Source organism: Xiphophorus couchianus, chromosome 4 (assembly GCF_001444195.1).
Source record: "Xiphophorus couchianus chromosome 4, X_couchianus-1.0, whole genome shotgun sequence".
Taxonomy (NCBI): Eukaryota; Metazoa; Chordata; class Actinopteri; order Cyprinodontiformes; family Poeciliidae; genus Xiphophorus; species Xiphophorus couchianus.
In genome coordinates, this window is record NC_040231.1 from 23,458,740 (window position 1) to 23,477,802 (window position 19,063).

Sequence of the window (19,063 nt, forward strand, 5' to 3'; positions counted from 1 at the left end):
CCCAGGACAGAAAAAAAATTAGCATCAGATTGATTCAGAACTTGCCACTCACACTCAAGAACAGTTTGAGAAGTTTCCTTAGTGACAGTACATAAAATTACCGCAAACTAGAACATTAGGTACCAAAACAACCTTTTCCCACTATTCATTTGTCTCATGCCTTGTAACTCTCCCAGTTGAGTCACCGTAGATTTCAGAGGCCAAGAAAAGCAAACCCTCGTGTTGCTACCATCCTCTCCAATTATGAATCGGTTGTGATCATTTCCAAAACAAACCAAGATATACGAATGCATTAATTATCCACAAAGAAAGAGTAAACAGTTGTGTGAGACAGGTATTGTTGCCCTTATTAATATGTAAATTTTCACATATTTGTTTTACTTTTTCAGTAGTAGCAGCTAAGTAAAACATCTTCAGAGGTTTCATAGAGAATGAGTACAACCAAAATGGTGTTAATTGTGTCAATACATGAAAATTCTGAAACAGCACTATATTTAAGTTAAAATACCTTTCATTGACGGATTCACTCAATCCCGCATTCAAAGCAAGTTTTCAAGTTGACAATAACAAGTGAAGTGTACAAATTAATTTGCAATAAGGTAAACACGTACTTTTATCACTAAGTTTGTTTATATGTTCATCTTCACGAACATTGTAAAATATAACCATTTAATCAGAATCAGTATCAAATTCATTGTCCAAGTTCTTTAATATGCAAGGAATTTGGCGTGGTGCAGAGCATTCATTGTAAGCAGAGGATTTCTTTCCCACACGTGTCGAAGCATTTTAGTTCGTTTCTTTGTACTGTTGAACCAGAAATGTTCAATAGTCTGCAGAAGCTTCTCAAAGACTCTTTATGTCCAAATCTCCCTTTTTAAAAGGTCATTTGAAGGCAGAGACGTCAGATAAGTGCAGGAAAGTCACCTGCAACAATGAACGTGGCGCCCTCTAGTGGTTCATTTCTGTATGTTCCAGACGAGCTTTCAACTCTAAACGTAAATTTCGTGCGACGGAAGTAGTTCCGTATAAAACGACTATTCTGGTTTCTGGCTGATTCATTGTAGCTCGCTGGTTTGGTCTGACTGTGCGCTGAAAAACATTCATCTAAACGCTTGAAACGTCTGACAGCAGGTAAAAGCAGATGTACATTGAAGACGCTCCGTAGAGACTTTTTAACAGCTTTGGGTTCATGCGATGTTCACACAAAAGCTCGTTTTCCTTCGCTAAGCCATGCAAGCTAAGTTAGCATGAGTTAGCTAACGGCAACATAACGATAATGTGTATTTAGCAACCAGGCTAATTTAGGTGTACGCTTTGTTTGAAAACCACTTTTTACACCCTAAATATGACAACTTTCAGTACGGTTCATAATAAAATGGCGTCTATGAATTGCTTAATATTCATTTGAGTGTTTACGTTTCAGAGCAGTGAGCAACTCGGCTACATCAGCCTAGCATTAGCTGTATTATTTTTGCTTTCTCATGCTAAATTAGTCTCTGTTTAGTCACTTTCTGAATACATAACGAAAGTTTTCTATAAAAAATAGAAACCCGGCCTGAATGACATTTTAAATGTAATTCCCACCACAAACATCCAATTACGATAAAAACAGAATCGTCTAATAATATTTATTAAGAGGAAACGTAAATAGTTAATAAACCTCACTTTATTCTTACTAAGCCATTTATGACTGTCTGATCTTCAAAGCCTTTACTTATCCATTTGTTTATTCCATTTTTAATAGTGTACAATATTTGTAACATATATTATTACATTAAAATGCACTTTTATTAAAATATTTGCTGCTGGAGTTTAATGGTAAGACTCTGGGAATGTGTTCACAGATCTCAGTATGGACCGGCTGCTGAGGCTTGGAGGTGGAATGCCAGGGCTTGGCCAGGTACATTTTAAATGTCCTTGTATATAAAAGAAAGGCAGTGAGCTTGATTGAGGTATTGCAAAGTTATTTCACTGTGGCTTTCAAGCTCAGACTGATGTAACTCACCATCTCAGCCTTTTTTCCCCCTCATTTCCTTGCACACAAATTTCAATGTAGTCGCATGTGGTGTGTAACAATGATTTATCCTTTGCTTCTTAAGGGACCCCCCACAGACGCTCCTGCTGTGGACACTGCAGAACAGGTGTACATCTCCTCTCTGGCCCTGCTTAAGGTAATAAAATAACTCATCATCAGAGCTAAATCTGTCATATACCTGAAGCCCAACCTTTTCTAATCCTCTTTCTTTTTTTTTGCCGTTCCTCCTCATCAGATGTTGAAGCACGGGCGTGCCGGTGTGCCAATGGAGGTCATGGGACTGATGCTGGGAGAATTTGTTGACGACTACACAGTGCGAGTGATCGATGTGTTTGCCATGCCTCAGTCAGGAACAGTACGTATCCCCTCTAAAATCAGGATTGCATGTTGTGGAGATTTTGTGTTTGTTAGAATAAAAGTGTTTTCTTACCTGAGCACAGACACACACACACACACACACAGTTACTGCTGCACACTGCAGTTGGAGGGAGGGTGGGGGGGATTCTCTGCATGCACACATTTGTTGGAAAGTGGTTGCAACTTTTCTTAAAAATTTGAAGGGGATAACATCATAACACCTAAGAATATTTATGTCAACTGATTTATTTTCTTCTCACGAATAGCTAATATTGCAATCTTGCATGGTACATTTCTCACATTGCTGCAACAGCTTTGTAGACACAACCTGGACTCATAGGAAGTCCTGTAAAAACAATGAAACTGTCATCACTAGTTGTCTCAAAGTCATCTAGACATAAATTATTGCAATTAGGTTAATGAGCAATAAGCATAACAGGCTGGAAAAAACTTATTAATTCACCTAGGAGTGGTTGTGCAATTTCCAACATTGTTTTTTGAAAGGATATTGCATAGTTTTATTTTTGCTTCCCCTCCAAATCTTCATTTATTCTCCTGATAACACCATCATTGAAGAATTCACCATTGTTGTGCCAGGTTTAAAAATTGCTAGTTCATTTTCATAAAGTTTTCAAGTAGTTTGGCATCCTTAGTTCTTGTTGTTCATTTTCACTAAGCAGTGTGTGTGCCTCACAGGGAGTGAGTGTAGAAGCTGTGGACCCCGTCTTCCAGGCTAAGATGTTGGACATGTTGAAGCAGACGGGCAGGTACGGCTCAACAAGATCAGCATTTTTGAATTTGTTAAAGAAGGAATCTCAAAGTCCCACACTTGTTTTTACAGAATTAAATTTGACTTAAAAGCAAATTGATGAATATGAACGTGTCTTTATTTATTAAAAAATTAAAAAAATTAAAAAGTTGTTGCTTCCCACCTGCTTGTTTTCTTCAGACCAGAGATGGTTGTAGGATGGTACCACAGTCACCCTGGTTTTGGCTGCTGGCTGTCGGGTGTGGACATCAACACACAGCAGAGCTTCGAGGCGCTGTCGGAGCGAGCCGTCGCCGTGGTAGTTGATCCCATTCAGAGTGTCAAAGGAAAGGTGGGCACAGGGACCACTAAGTTAAATTAGTAGCACTCTTATCAAAGTTTGAATTATTTAGGAAAACTGATTTGTTTATTTTTTCTGCCACTGTGTCCCTCAGGTGGTTATTGATGCCTTCAGACTGATTAATGCCAACATGATGGTGCTGGGTCATGAACCGCGGCAAACTACATCCAACCTGGGTCATCTCAACAAGCCATCAATCCAGGTAACTTTTACATTAGAATAAAAACGGGAGCAATTTTAAAATTGCAATTATCTCTTGCAAGATATTTGCAAGAGATAATTGCAATTATCTTGCAGTTGGTTCTGTAAGCCACATACAGAACCAGACAAAAGTTAAGAGAGTTTATCTGAAATAAAACCTTTAGAATGCACCATGAACTGTTTTATTTCCACATTTAACAATTTTTTTTCTTGTGTTTTCCTGTAACCTTTCCTGATAATCAATATAAATCTGTATGTTTATTGTACTTAATAATCTGTTTTACTCTTTTTTTTTTTTTTTAGGCCTTGATTCATGGACTTAACAGACACTACTACTCCATCACCATCAATTACAGAAAGAATGAACTGGAGCAAAAGGTTTGAAGTTCATATTTTAAGACCCCCATTTAGTTTTATTTTTGTTTCTTGTGAAACGTGATTCATTCTATAAATTTTTCAGATGCTGCTGAACCTGCATAAAAAGAGCTGGATGGAGGGCCTGACTCTGCAGGACTACAGTGAGCACTGCAAGCTCAATGAGACGATCGTCAAAGAAATGCTGGAGCTGGCCAAGAACTACAATAAGGTAGAACCTGAACACTATTACTTTACAACATGACAACGTTTTGTTAGAGGGGTGGCTCTCTATTTAGAAATATTTCAAACAAAATACGAGGTCATTTTGATTTTAAAATATTTCTGTGCTTAATAACCAAATATAGTTGGTACCTTTTTATAGGTGGAACTTTTGCCCAATAATTTTGATTTAGTTCAGTTACTCACTGCAGTGCAGCGGTGTGGATATGCTAGATTTCCCTCATTTGTTTACTTTTTTTTTGTAAAATAAGCTGGAAGGTGTTTTACTTGAAATAAAATGAACTGTTTTCACGTCAGGCCGTGGAAGAGGAAGATAAAATGACCCCGGAGCAGCTGGCTATCAAGAATGTTGGAAAACAGGTACTGATTTATTATTTTTCTTTCTCTCTTTTTTTAAGGTTAAAACCCCCCAAAAATATTATTAATTTTAAAGCTGACTTATTGCTCATATGTCAACTTGCTCTCTTAGTAGTGTTGCATGTTTATGGAGCTGATAAGTCCTGTTTAAGCACATTATGTATTTAGTAAAATCATCATCATCCTCATTTCTTCTCTCAGGATCCAAAGAGACACCTGGAGGAGCATGTAGATGTTTTAATGACCTCCAACATCGTTCAGTGCCTAGCCGCCATGCTGGACACCGTAGTTTTCCAGTGATGGATCCCTGTGTGTATAACTGTTAATATTACAACCATTGTTTTTCTTTTATATAAAATAAATGTATGTATGAAATACTGCTTTGTCAATTTTTATTACTTCCGCCTTCCTAAGATGTTTGCAGATTATTTTCTTACACTTATTCAATCAATCAATCACAAAATGTCTATAGTACAAAAAAAAGTTAAAAACATACAAATAGAGATATTAATATATTTGAAAAGAACAGACAATGTATTATTTTTGTTAATACATTTTGCGCAAGAAAATTGCTATCATAGGAAGAAGCATCTAAAGATGAACAAAATGGTGAAAAACACACAAAATGACTCCTTGACAAAACAATAAAATCTATCACGTAGCTGAGGTGATGCAGTTTGCATGAAAGAGCCGAGACATTTCTGCCAGAAGGCTCCAGACACTGTTAGACGGAGGTGATACGATGATCCTAAACTGACTTTTTGTTGTTTAGCTTTATAAGCAATAATAGGGTAAGTTATTTTTAATATAAACCAAACTGCATTGATCCAAACTATTGCAGAAATATTCATTTACAATCTTTGTATACTTCTCAACGTTGATGCAATGCTCTTGCCAGCCACTAGATGGTGAAAAGTAGCCTGTCAGAGTCTGATGTAAAAAGTCAGATCAATGTGGAATCATTTGTATAACAAAACCTGTGGTTTATTGCATAAGTGTGACGTTCACGGTTTCCTCTGTCATTCTAATCTAACAAATAAATACTACAGTTATTTGGATGCCAAAAAAATGTCCTATTTCTCAATTTGAACCATGTAGATTTTAAGAAGGTGAACATTCATTTCAATAAAGGTTTTCATTTTATAAAGTAATGATCTTGCTGACCTAATAGCACATAATTCATTATGTTGGGTTAACCTGTGTTACCTAGAACCAAAGGTTTTAAAAATTTGCAAACATGATTTGAAGCAAATTTCAGCAATAAACATTTAATCAATAGTTTATGGACATTGAAAGGAATTTACGTATAACGATCAAGTCTATATTTACAGTTTGCCAGGCTGTGTTTGAGCTTATGAAAACCTAAAGATGATGCATTTAATTTAACTGAACTTTAAAGTCTTTTTGATGAGAGTATTGTCATTTTAGAACTAAAATGGTGTCATCAGACTTGCGTACAATAACTTGGCCCATAGTAGTTGTGCATCATGCAGCTGTGGTGTAGCTGGAGACAATCTTTGTTATAGTTTTGCTTCTTTTGTATTGTTTAAAACCAGTACAGTTTTAAAACAAAGCAAGTTACTTTGCCAGGGACACAGTAAAGATGTGCTTTTCACTCTGAACCCACTGGATTCGCAGTCGTTCTCTTCTTAGACATGGCATAAAATGCAAAGACAAAATATCAAAATTTCTTATGTAATCTGCTTTAAAAAAACAGAGAAGTTGAACTGTTATATTGTCTTTTGATTTAGCTGATGTTTGCAGATGGGATTCTAGTGAAGACGGGCATAAATGATCATACTGGCTATTAAAGAGGAAGTGTGCACATTGCAGCGTAAGTGGAAAAAAGAAAATGTGTACATTTTCCTGTAATTTTTTACTCTGTGGCTTTGTCTGATCTATTCTAGACAAAAGAAATTGTCCAGGCCCATCTAAAAACATTTATTTAGTCGTCTTCTCAACTAAATAGGATTAACAGACGACGTCATTTTCTTCCAAAAGAATATCCAAGCCTGGCTTAAACTGGGATTGTGTCTGATAAAAGTCAAATTAAAGTTTTGTTGAACTAACCTAACCTGAGGGTAGATTTGACATAAAAATCACCTCGTATCATCAAAAGAACAACAGCAAGATTGAAACACGGACGGCGGTGGCAGCAAGTATTTCCAAATACTTGTTAGTTATGACCTAAAACCGTAAGATGACAAAAAGCTGAAAATGAAGATGGGTGTTATTTTTCAGCATCACAGGGCCACGTAGAGAAGGATTTTTAAGCTGATTTCCATTGATAAGCAATTTAAAACTTCAGTTTTATAAAGAGTTTCTTGTAGTGGGAGTGCTGTCGAACAGCTTTTATCCCTCTTACTTTTTTAAGTTAGGAAAAAATAGGATCCCAGCTTTTATTCCAGTAACTATTTGTGGACAAAGAACATGAAGCACATGTTCCCCCTCCAGTCTTTCCCGTATTTACAAACCAGAAAGTTAGAACAGACATACCCCTCCTAATTAGGGGAGGAGGGGACGTCAAGTTACATAATAAGTATTTCTAAGCAAGATTTCTCCAGCCCTCCCAGAAGGAAATCGCTGTTTTTCCATTCTCAGCCCGGAGAGTGAGTCGATTTAGAACTTGAATGAAAACGAAAGGGAAGAAAGTGAGAGAAAATATTCCTATAAATGTTAAAAAAAAGGAACTATTTTGTTAGGATACTTTACAATGGCTCTACAAGTAAAACTAGTACAAAAAAATAATGACTAAAAATGCTAAATCTGAATTCAAATTCATTTAGTCTGAATTTATTACATCCGGTAACCAACTTGATCAAATCCAGTTACAGTAGCAGGACAAAAGGCTTTTTCATGATAACTAAACTGGTTGTAAATATTTTTAGTGATTTGTTTAGTCTAAACTTAAAACACAATTTTAGAGCATTTTATCTTTTAAATTTAGTTTGGTCACTGACTCTCACCACAACCAGGACGAAGTGTGCCTGCAGTCAGATTGATTTTAACATGCAGCCATTTGCTTATTATTATTATTTTTTTAATAATCTGAAACCATTTTAGAAGTTCAACAGCTTTGCTTCACCCTATATGAGAAAACCAACTTTGAAGGATTTATACCAGTGTTTATATCGGACATTTTCCTCTGAAAAAGCCAAAGTCGCTTGTAACACGTCTATGCTTTGTCTCTGAAGTGCTGAATCATCATCCTGTGTTCAACGATACGCATACATTTTCAGACACATTTTCCTTTTGGGGATGTCAGGAGACGCCTCGCAGAGAGAGATTCAGTTCAAAGCAGTCCTGCTTGGAGGTCTTTCAGAGCAGCAGCAGCTAAAACATAATGTTATCTTCTAGTGGCTTTGATAAGAAACTTGGGCCCAGAAAAGTTTGGTGTGGCACAAGCTTCAGTCTGGTTTGTGGCTCCTCCATCTGTTTTGATGGAAAGAAGGGCTTCAGGCATTTTCACAAAAGGTTTTCCGCTAAACGAAACGTTTTCTCCTCACTGCGTGGAGATCCACCTCTGTGCTCCTATTTCTGTGTGGCCCAACTTTCTTGAAAGAGGACTTTCCTACTTGCTTTGATTAGACGATACACCCAAGAGGATAAGCTGGAGACGAGACCGAGGCTTTAATAAACGCTGGTGTTTTCTTGGTGTGGTTCAGGAGGACAGATCACTCCCTGGATGCCAAGGCCAAGTGCGCAACACGCAGCCCCGCCTCGGCGGATGGAATGCAGAGGATGACAGAGTTGGATCTGCTTTCACTGATTTGAGCCTGAAGTGCTGTAAAAATGTGGATGGCTACATAAATAAGAGGATTAGTTGATCAACCCGCCAGTGGTTTGTTTAAAATTCCTTACAGATAAGACGCAGTGAGTGAAATCAGGTAATGTCTGATCCACATGGACAGCATGGGTTTTACTGTGTTTATTGCGTATTTGTATTCATTACATCTTTGCTCATTTCTCACTTTTCCTTCCGTCGCAGCGAAAAACACCAAGAAAATCAGACACAAGAAACAATTAGATTCCAACAAAAACACCAGGCATTTCTTCAAACCATTAGGTCCAAGACTACTCTTTAAATGTCATTTTGGTTGCCTCCCTTGTATTTCACTTTTTAAGAAACCACTGTGCTGTGGGATTAAGTTGACAATCTGTGTCTCGTTCCTGCACATGCTGCACGTTGAACATCTGGAGGAGTATTTCTCTGGACCAATAATAACCCATCAATCTTTGTAATCTTAATATACCACTTTCTTCAACTTCACCACCCGGCAAGTTTGTCCGTGCAAAGCGAACATAAACACCGCAGGCTTAACGACAGACAGCTGTGTTGTGTCAGTTTAGAGATTAGACTCGGTTTGAGAACCTCCAGCTTCATCAGCCAGCGTTCTTAACCTGCAAAGTGAATTGCCTGCTCAGCACATCGTTTCCGCCAAGAAATAAACAATTTGTGCTCTTACATCATCTAGCTTAGTCCAACTGTGGATTATAGTGTTTTCTGCCAATTACCGCTTTATGCAGCACGTGATAAATGGTACCAGGTGCTATATAATGTCATTGTGAATTAATGGATACTTTTCAAACAGCATCAGCTAGAAAACATGTTGAAGAATCAGAAGTCTTTAAAAATGTGTGGATGTGCCAAAACTTTCTCCAGCTGAACAGAAACAAAACTGAAGTTATTATTTTTGGACCGAAAGAGAAACGATCTAGAGTCTATGCACATCTTCAGTTACTACAACTAAAAACCAGCGATCAGCCCGAAACCTGGGAGTAGTGATGGACTCTGACCTGAACCTCCAGAGCCACATAAAGACAGTTACAAAGTCGGCCTTCTATCACCTGAAGAACATTTCCAGAATTAAAGGACTAATGTCTCAGCCAGATCTAGAGAAACTCATCCATGCGTTCATCTTCAGTCGTATTGATTATTGCAGCAGCGTCTTCACAGGTCTGTCCAACAAATCAATCAAACAGCTGCAGCTGATCCAGAATGCTGCTGCTCGCGTTCTCACTAAAACCAGGAAGATAGAGCACATAACACCAGTTTTAAAGTCCCTACACTGGCTCCCTGTAGCTCAAAGAATAGACTTTAAAATACTGTTAGTTTATAAATCACTGAACGGCTTAGCACCACAATACATTAAAGATCTGCTGTTATTGTATCAACCTTCCGGACCTCTCAGGTCTTCCGGTTCTGGTTCTGCTCTGCATCCCCAGAACCAGAACCAAACGAGGAGAAGCAGTTTTCAGCTTCTATGCACCACAAATTTGGAATAAACTTCCAGAAAACTGTAAAACAGCTGAAACACTGACTTCCTTTAAATCTGGACTAAAAACCCACCTGTTTAGAATTGTATTTGAAATGTAATCAATTACAAATTTATTGATGTAACTTGACTTAATGTCATGTTTGATTGTTGAGTCTATGTTGCATTGTGTTTCTGTGTTTGATATGATGTAAAGCACTTTGAAATGCCTTGCTGCTGAAATGTGCTATTCAAATAAAATTTGATTTGATTTTGATTTTAAAGCGGCAGTGTTATGTAAAATCAACTTTTTTTTAGCTTTGCATCCTGTGATAATGTTATTAACCCATCCAAAACATACCTGGAGTGTTGCCTTGATTTTGTTAGCGCATGTTTGAGAAATCTTTTAATCTCCATATGAACCATTCAGCTGTGCAAAACCCCTGGGTGAACCGAGCACCTCCCTCGAGGGTGAAGCTCCTCCTTGGATCTGCAGTTTCCAAGTTTCCGAGCTTCCGCATTACGGAGCAGCCCTCCCTCACGACTTCCCCGCTCAGCTCCTTCAGACTAGCCAGCAGCAATTAGCAAACACCCGTTTGGAAGTGCTCATCTGCTGAGCTCGAGCTATTTCGCAGAGCAGCGCCGGTAAAAACGTGGTCAAAGGGTTAATAGAGGAGCGACGTTGTAGTGACTTCCTGAAGGCGGAGTTTCAGAAAGAGCCAGAGTTTTTAAAGAGACAGAGGCTCAATTTGTAGAAAGAAGTCAAGTTTCTTTTACGTCATTTAATATACTGTAGATAGCATTTTTATAACAACGTGATTGTGCTAGAAAATGGGACTATGTGCCGGGAATATGCATAATGCCCCTTTAGAAGCATTTTTTGAAATGATTTTGTTTTATTTAGTCAGAGAAAATTTTTTGTAGTTCATGAAGGCAAAGTAAAGAATAATTTTTGTCATCTGTAGGATTTCTGTCATCCTACAGATATTCAATCAGAGGCTTTGAGCTTTTCCAGGTTTTTGATTAGTTCTTTGCGTTTAATTTGAGCAGTTCTTTCTTAAAGGGACGTTTATCAGAACAAAGGACGGATTTCCATCCCACTTTGAATTTTCTAGAAGACTGAGACAGGTTGGCTGAACTCTGCACTGGGAGGCTTTCGCCCTGTTGAGTCACGCTGCACAGCGTCCACACTTTGTGTTATGTAATAAAGCCATATGATTTCAGTCGAGTAAGCACAAAAATTCCCTAGAAACTAATCTTCAGAAGCTGACAAACAAATTGAGGAATGGCTCACGACCACCTGAGTGTTTGGTTAAAGGTGCCTCAGATGGAGAACCGATAGAAGAAAATGGTATGGTTCAGAAAAGGTACACAAAAAACCATCCAGTAACTACTCATTGCTTCACTCATGCAGGATTTTTGGACCATTTCTACAGACTGGCATTGATGTTCTGGGTTTTTTTGCCAGCATCTTGAGTGTTTGTTCTGAAAGTAAGCACTGCCGGTATCCGTTCCCCCATCTGAATGTCGTGTTGTAGTGCTGCGGTACTTAAATCAAAAGCCATGGCTTCCACCTCTCTATTTAACGTTACTCAGTGGCGCTGGAACGATGAAGTCACTTTCCACCGCGGCAGAGAGGCACTCTGTGGATGAAGTGAGTGGGTGTGTGTGCAAAGTCAGACCGGCTGCGTTTGCAGAGGGAAGAGGGTCGCTCCAAGCCGGACCACAAAAGAGAGAGGTGCTGTTCTTTGGGTCTGGTCTGCAGAGAATCACTGTCTGGGACTGTGTTATTTAAGTCAATAACACAGTACTAACACACGTCCGCTCAAGCGCAGGCACAAACAACTCTGGGTCTTCACCTTTTGCCCCTTGAAGGTTTAGGGGAAGGAAGTCCAGTTTTGCAAATCGCGTTTAGGAGAATTTTCTTTTAAGCAAAAATGTTTATGCCAAATAAACATCACACTTGACTTAACTTGCAGTGTGTTTAATACAAAAGAAACAGACCGAACTATTTATTTTTCCAGGAAAATTATAAAAACATAACAAAGAAAAGAAAGAAAATCCGTCAACCCTAAACATGTAGGGGGCTGAGAACCGCCTTACAGAGCTCCCAGTCCCAGCAGCTGTTAAAACATGAATCTTGTAACTTAGTTTGATCTACAGCTCCTTCACTGTTGCTTCCAGTAACATGTTTGCTGTGAAACAGAACATTCATAGCGAGAACATGATAACGTCAAGCCAGGTTTTCACTCAAGCATAAACAAAAGAGATATTCAGATTGTGAGTGAGTACATTTATGTTAGATAGCTGGACAGGAATACTTACCAATTGTTATGTTCTCTGCTCCTTTCAATAATCATGTTAGTATCTTTATCTATGCTGAGTTTAAATTGACTCAAAGTGAATTTTGTTCAAATCTGTTGTTGAGCCATCATCAGCACGAGCTGCATTTTGGTTCTTTGTAGCCTGATGTACAAAGGATGGTGAAAAAACATTGAAGCATGTCACGATTTTCACTTCTAAATGTTTGAGTCTCATATAGAAAGTGCTAAAAGGTTTCTAAAAGCCTTTAAGCTCTCTTATGTCTGCACAAAATGTGCCAATGATTGTTTCCTCTCATCTCTGTCTGCCAAAGCTTTGGTACCAGTCTCTGCTCTTTTAGATCCAGGATTCTCCTGGTTATGTCGTTGTTGCACACCTATTTCCTTCTGTTGACACAGAAATGTGGAACATCTAAACAATCTCATTCCTTAAAAAAAATAAATGATGGATGTCGAGTGTGCAAAGAGAATCAGATGAGTTCGGGGTTTATGAGTGAAAATTACACAAAGAGCTAGAAGTTGTTCCTCTGAGGTTTGGGAATTCAAACAGGTCATTGAAATGAAAATGTATTTTGTCGTCAGACAATTTTCCTGATTTGTAAATTTTTTTGCACTTGTGTTTAAAATTTTAACCCTAAAGCATATTACTAAACTTGATCTTTTTTAAAATAAAATCTAAAGAACACAGTCTATAGATTTCTCACACTGTGTTCCCAGTGACTTCACCTCAGCAACGCCCCGATCTTTATTTATTTATTTATTTTTTTGGCTCAAACCAACGCGGCCACAACATCTCCACAACAAACCCAAACTTACACAACACCTCCCCACAAAACCGTCGCTTCAGCAGCCGCAGGCGTCATTTATAAACTGCACTGTAATCATTTCCGCAGCATTTGGTTGAACTTCGGTTCAAACTGATGTCCTGTGTGTGTGTGTGTGTGTGTGTGTGTGTGTGTGTGCACGTACATTTCTGCATGATTATATGCCTGAAAGATTATATGCCTGAAATCAAACTTGCTTTACCTTTGCTGCGCACTTTTATGTTCCCTTTCCCAGTGAGTCATATAAACAACAGATCATATCATGTGGAGCAACATGTGACGATCCAGCTCATCCTTTTAAACAAGCAACTGGCTGATGGTCGGCCTGACGTCACCTGCTGGATCCCTGCAGGGTAGACCAAAGTCTGTAATTACGGGAGGCAAGAATTGGAAAGAGGCATCCAAAACACGGGTGTTTGACCTCATCATCTGGTCAAAGCTGCAGGGCAAGATGATGATTTGTAGTTTGTCTTCTAAAGAGCTTTTAAAAATGCTGCAATGGCTGTGAAGCATTAAATGCTTTAAAGTTTCCAGATCTTCTAAAGTTTATACGTCGTCTTCTTTTTTTCTTTGCTACATTTTCTTGTAAGCGATTCCCCAGATGAGGAATTAAGTTTACTGGCACTACTGAGTGGACACCACCAATTTCTCTGACTGTACTGTACAAAATTTCTCTTCCAAAAGTTTTTTTTTTTTTTTTCCTTTTTAAAGCTTGCTCCGTCCAAGCTCTTCCAAATGGTTTCTTCATGCAGAGAGAGTTTCTGCTGGGAAAAGTCTGTCACTGTGCCCGTCCACACACCGTGACTCACCCTCTCGCCGCTTCCCTGCGATTCTGTCGAGCTGAAGCCCCCTGCATGTGAGTCGCAGCCCACCTGTAGCAACAGGAATCACTGTCAGAAACATATTTACACCTTATGTTTCTTGTAATTCTCTTCGGTAAATCATTCAGTGTTGGTGTTTAAATAGAAAACACACTGTAAGGGTATTGTGTTGAGGGCTAAAGTGTGCAGCACTGCCAGTAAGACATTCTGGCATTTCCTTCAGAAAGCAGCACTGTGGCAAATGGTCTAAAAAAGGGGAGGCTGCTGCCAGGCTCACATGGAGCCAAATGGAGAGCAGAGAGACGGCTGAGACCAAAAAAGGCTGCAGAGAGGAAAGAGGAGGCAAGGAGTGGTGGGTGGGTGGGGGACTCAAAAGGGGATGACAAAACAAGGGATAATACTTGATGAAGGGGAACAACATCCTCACACACATGAAATTATTCTGAGGCGATGCTGCTGCAGTGCACTGCTGCTACTTCCTCTTTCCTCAACTAGTTTTGGTTTAAAGTCTTCATTTGTCTACATACATACATAACGAATGAACAAATTATTTGTGTTTTATTTGTTTTAACTGTTGCATAGTTAATGCAATCCCCAATGTATACATTTCCTCAATAGGGAAGAAGAGCAAAACAATCCTGCTTAGGTTTGATGATGATTGAGATAAGAAAACATGAAAAATGTGAATGTAACTTTCAATCTGGAGTTCAGCCTCCAAGATTTTGAATATTTGAACGGTTTTATGGTATTTGTTGAGGAATTATTCCAATGAAACAACCTTGAGAACCTCTTTATCATTCTCTCAAGGACAAAGTTTTTGCACATATTTTTTTCCTTTTCATATGTTTATCTACTTTCACTTTTTTTATTCGACATGCAGTAGAATGAAGAAATTAAAAATTAAACTACATTCAACACGCATCATAACCTCTTTAAAGCGGAGTTATTCAATCACCTTTCTCATTTTGCTCAGTGAATTTAAGACAGAGTTCTAAAGTATTTGGAAGGTAAAGTAGGAATGTATTTCATACGACAAACAAAACTGAATTTTGTTTTGTTAGAATAAAATTTTGTCATATTTGTGCCTCTCTAAATGCCTCTCTGTGGATGCAGGAGATAACTCACTCGTCACCATGACCTTATCAAATTCGAAGAGGTGCAACTATGTCCGTCCCGTCAGCCACTGGTGCAATTATTGCCTGGATGTGAACTGTGAGCCGTGCTTCGCTCATAAACTACAGCCGCCTGCTCATCCACAGCTCCTCTACCTCCAAACTTTGTCCTCACTCCAACAGAGACCCTTTTTGCTCATTTTCATCAAAAGCCAGTAACTTAAAAACAGAACAACACACAAAATAACATCTCAAATACCAATTTGCTGCGTGGCAAACGTGACCAAAGCTTGAAGTTTCATTTAAAAGATGCAGCACAGATGTGTTGAAGGAGAGCAAATATAATTTGCTGGCTATGTTTGCAGAGGTGTCTGCGCATCCCTGTTCATGACTTTGTTGGTGGATGTGTCTGACTGTGTGTGCGCGTGTGTGGGGGTGTGTGTGTGTGTGCGTGTTGTGGAGAGGTCTGTACACGACCACTTGCGTCCGTCCCTGAGAGCCACATCATGAAGCCGTCACGTTTCTCTCTCTTCTTTCATCTTCCCATCACAGTCACATCTGACAAAAACAGTTTCCCACCACATGGGATGATTTCTTCAAACAGCCTCACGTGACCTGGCACCTCTATGCTGTCTAGACGGGAATGAGTAACAGTGATACCTACTCCTATATACACACGTTTAATGACATTTCCTCCTCTCACAACTTTGGAAAATATGTTTGCTTCATCACAGTCCAGCTGTATTTTATATGGGAAGCAGAATAATTATGTTTGGGAGTTGTCGGCCCATAAACACTGCGCTCTTGCCCTGAGGATCCTTGTTTTGACGTTAAGCTAATCTTTATGCAACAACTGTAATGGGGAAGGGCAGACAATGAGAAAAACAAGAGAAATAGGAGGCTTCAATGCTTTTTTTGGTTTTTGTTTTACTTCACTGAGGTCTTTATTTGGGGTCCTGCATCTCACCAGTGGATGTGATTTATGCAACAGATGTTGCCTGCAGGAAAGCTCTGACCTAACATGTGATATAACACATTTATCGTACTCCAATCTCAGAAAAATGTGTCTAGGAATTTTATTTTTTTTTGTCAGTGCTCTCAAGTATTACAGGAAAAGGTCCACATTTTCTCTGCAGAGCAGTTGCAGTGCCAGACTGAAAGTGCTCTGGAAATAATCTGTATGCACAGATTCATTTTTATGTCCAGTTTGTGGTGCGTTGCAAACTTTCATGTCAAATTAGAGAACTTTTAAGGGGTTAATGGCCAGGAACTTTTTCCCAAGACCAGCAAAACATCCACTAATTCACCAAAAAACACTCTGTCTGTCTGTCTGTCTGTCTGTCTGTCTGCTTCCTGCAGGATCTTGTGAGGACAAACTCCCCTTGGAGGGAAGAAGTCAGCAGCAGGCTGGTTGTGGCAAAGGGGTGATGCACCAGTGCACATCGAAAACACACAATCATAGAGGGAATGAGAAGTCGGAGATGACTGGCTCTGGAGTTTACTGCAAGTCTTGGAAATGTTCCCTGAACGTGTGAAAACGTCACCTGTCCGCATGAGGAGTTCAGTAATTAGATGCGAAATAATAAATTAACAGTAAAAACAGTTTTAGTTGTGACAGGTATAAAAGTTAAAATGGTTTCCCGTGGAGCCGTGTAGGCAGAGCTTGTTTTGCAACACAAACAAGAGTAAACAGGATGCAGACATGCTTCCTCTGCTTTTAATTTGGTTTTATTAAAACTGCTCTTCAGTCTGGGGATTACTCCATGGGGAAAAAGGCGGCTTGTCTTCCATATATCCACTAAGCCCAATCTGCATGCTTGAGGACACAGGTTACAAAGGTCCTCTTTCACCGAGTTACTTTTTGATCAAGTCTCCTGTAGCAAACACATGTTGACATTGCAGAGGTCAGGCTCATTCACACCCGATGCGAGGATGTAAAAGCACAGGCCAGGTCTTCACGGCTGAGACGGGGAGGGAGAGAAAGTCATGACTGGGTGCCATCCGGCAGCTTGCAGAACAGCTAATGGGAGGTTTTTGACTCCTGGAAGTGTAAACTGTGACTGGCCTGGAGGTTCGCAGCTGTCTGGGGAGGAGGAGGGAGTGGCTCTGCGTTCACAAAGCCGAACAGAAGAGGTGTTACTCTTGGATTGGGATGGAGAAAGGTCAGCGAGGCCGTGGACGACGGACTCCCCTCTGTGACAATAGGTACCCTTGTGGCTTAGATTGCTCCTTATTACCTAACGTCAATTAAGGTGGCTATAATTACGATGGATAACATTACCGGCAGTATTTATAAGATTGCTGCCTATGATACAGTCATGAGCAAGGTTTTCCTGGCTTCAGCGCTTCGGCAGCTCTGAGCATAATTTCATCATCCTTCAGCCTTATTCATATCCGGTCGATACCAAACAAGTAGGCTACTTCATGGCTGGAATAGGCTGCTCTGCTCAGGAAAAATTGCGGGCTAATTAAATCTTTCAATGGCAATAGACTCAGTGATGGAGTGACGGAGTGGCTCAGTGGTAGAGCAGACACATAATATTTCGAGGCTGCTGCTCTCAACACAGTTGTCGTCGGTTCGACTCCCGGCCCTGGATTATTTACTCCATGCTTTCCTCTTCTCTCTCCTTGTCCTTCTTCCTGTCCAGCTGCTGGAGAATAAAGGCCATTAGAACCACGTAAATCTTTAAAACAGAGTTTGAACTGTATCTTTTTTAATTATGTTTCATGTACAAATGTGTAAAGTAATACCTGTCTCTCTGTCAGAATAAATAAATCAAGAACATTTACATTTTCTGCTTATTTGGATGTTAGGAAAAATACATGAGGAAATGTAAAAAGCAAATTAGCAAACAAAAATGGTATGCCTCTGGGCTACTGCTTAGATATTGTGTCTCGCTTCTCTGCAGTGTGTTGGATAAGTATTCATGCTCGCTGAACATTTGTCCAGTCGTAATCACAAACTGGGCATGGTACGCAATTTTATGAAAATTGCTGCTTTTCAAACTTCCTTTCGCAGCTGCATTGCTAAAATGAGCTGGTAGGTCAACAAGAACATGGAGAAAGGATTCAGTTTAATCTGTGCTGCTCTTTATTTCTTTCTTCATGCCAATTCCAATTTATGAACATCTGCTTGTATTTAGCTAGGTCTTAAAGTTACTGAGTTGCTTTCAGCATGAGGACAACGAAGACTTCAGGTAAAGCCATCCATTCTTTCTGTGCTAACAACTTGGCACGCCGTTTTAGCACCGACTTGCTCCTCTAGACACTGGGTACCTCATGACATGGGCGTGTGAATGTTGTCTGTGACTCAGTATGTAATTCAGTGGACGAAGATCCACCATCAGCGCCATGACTGACCTGACCTTTGTATCACTCTACAAAGGGCCCCCACTCAATCTTGTTTCCACAGTGACGCTGTTTTTGTTGCACTGTGTTATGGAATCTTTGATTAATGCATCTTCAGAGCGTTTGCCTTCGCAAGGGCGACTTCTCCAATGTGTCAACAGCTAAGCAGTGCACGGTCCTCACATCCTGTGCAGAAATTTTGGACTGATTCATGATGCTGACCGGTGAGAATACTGACAAACTAAAAGTGTGTTGCTCAACCATTTTCAGTCACCAAGCGACTATCTGGGGCATGAACCTCTGCATAACTGTCATGTCCTTTTATTATTCAACATTCTGTTTATATTCTGCTTATATTCTGAACAACAATGCACGGGTGGGACATGGAGACAGCAGCGGACGATGCTCATCTCCTCCCTTGAATTGCATAAACCCGTCATCTCAACCTTCAACATTTCTGCTCCAAATCATCATTAACTTATTTCAACCCCAGTTACTTAACGTCCCCAGCCCCCAAAAATACTTCACTCCCCACCCCCACTCCTAACCCATCCATCTGAGGCCATCTGGCTCTCACTCTCTGAAGTGCCAAGCCACAGTTTAGTGAGTTTAGGGTGGAGAACCAAACTTTGAAAACAAGCCGACCCAAGGCTTTCCATCTGCTGAACCTCTGAAGCTTTTGCTGAACTTTAAATTAGGGACAAATGGAGACAGCTGCACTTGTAG

The 19,063-nt window shown here is 39.7% G+C and overlaps 1 protein-coding gene across 1 annotated transcript; it reads left to right on the top strand.

Annotated features, from left to right (window-relative positions):
- Positions 1-992: 992 nt before the first annotated feature.
- psmd14 (proteasome 26S subunit, non-ATPase 14) lies at positions 993-5,033 on the top strand. The gene is made up of 11 exons (XM_028016113.1): positions 993-1,131; positions 1,845-1,900; positions 2,100-2,171; positions 2,271-2,390; positions 3,089-3,159; positions 3,342-3,492; positions 3,596-3,703; positions 4,006-4,080; positions 4,163-4,288; positions 4,597-4,659; positions 4,858-5,033. Exons 2-11 carry the CDS (start codon positions 1,853-1,855, stop codon positions 4,954-4,956), a joined length of 933 nt encoding a protein of 310 aa, XP_027871914.1. The 5' UTR covers positions 993-1,131; positions 1,845-1,852; the 3' UTR covers positions 4,957-5,033.
- The last annotated feature ends 14,030 nt before the right edge of the window (positions 5,034-19,063 follow it).

What these genes read in the sequence shown, in the direction of transcription:
- psmd14 (XM_028016113.1), top strand. Translation starts at nt 1,853, where the DNA reads ATGGACCGGCTGCTGAGGCTTGGAGGTGGAATGCCAGGGCTTGGCCAG. An exon ending in CCTCTCTGGCCCTGCTTAAG is followed by an intron (nt 2,172 to 2,270) that starts GTAATAAAATAA and finishes CCTCCTCATCAG; the next exon opens with ATGTTGAAGCACGGGCGTGC. An exon ending in ATGTTGAAGCAGACGGGCAG is followed by an intron (nt 3,160 to 3,341) that starts GTACGGCTCAAC and finishes TGTTTTCTTCAG; the next exon opens with ACCAGAGATGGTTGTAGGAT.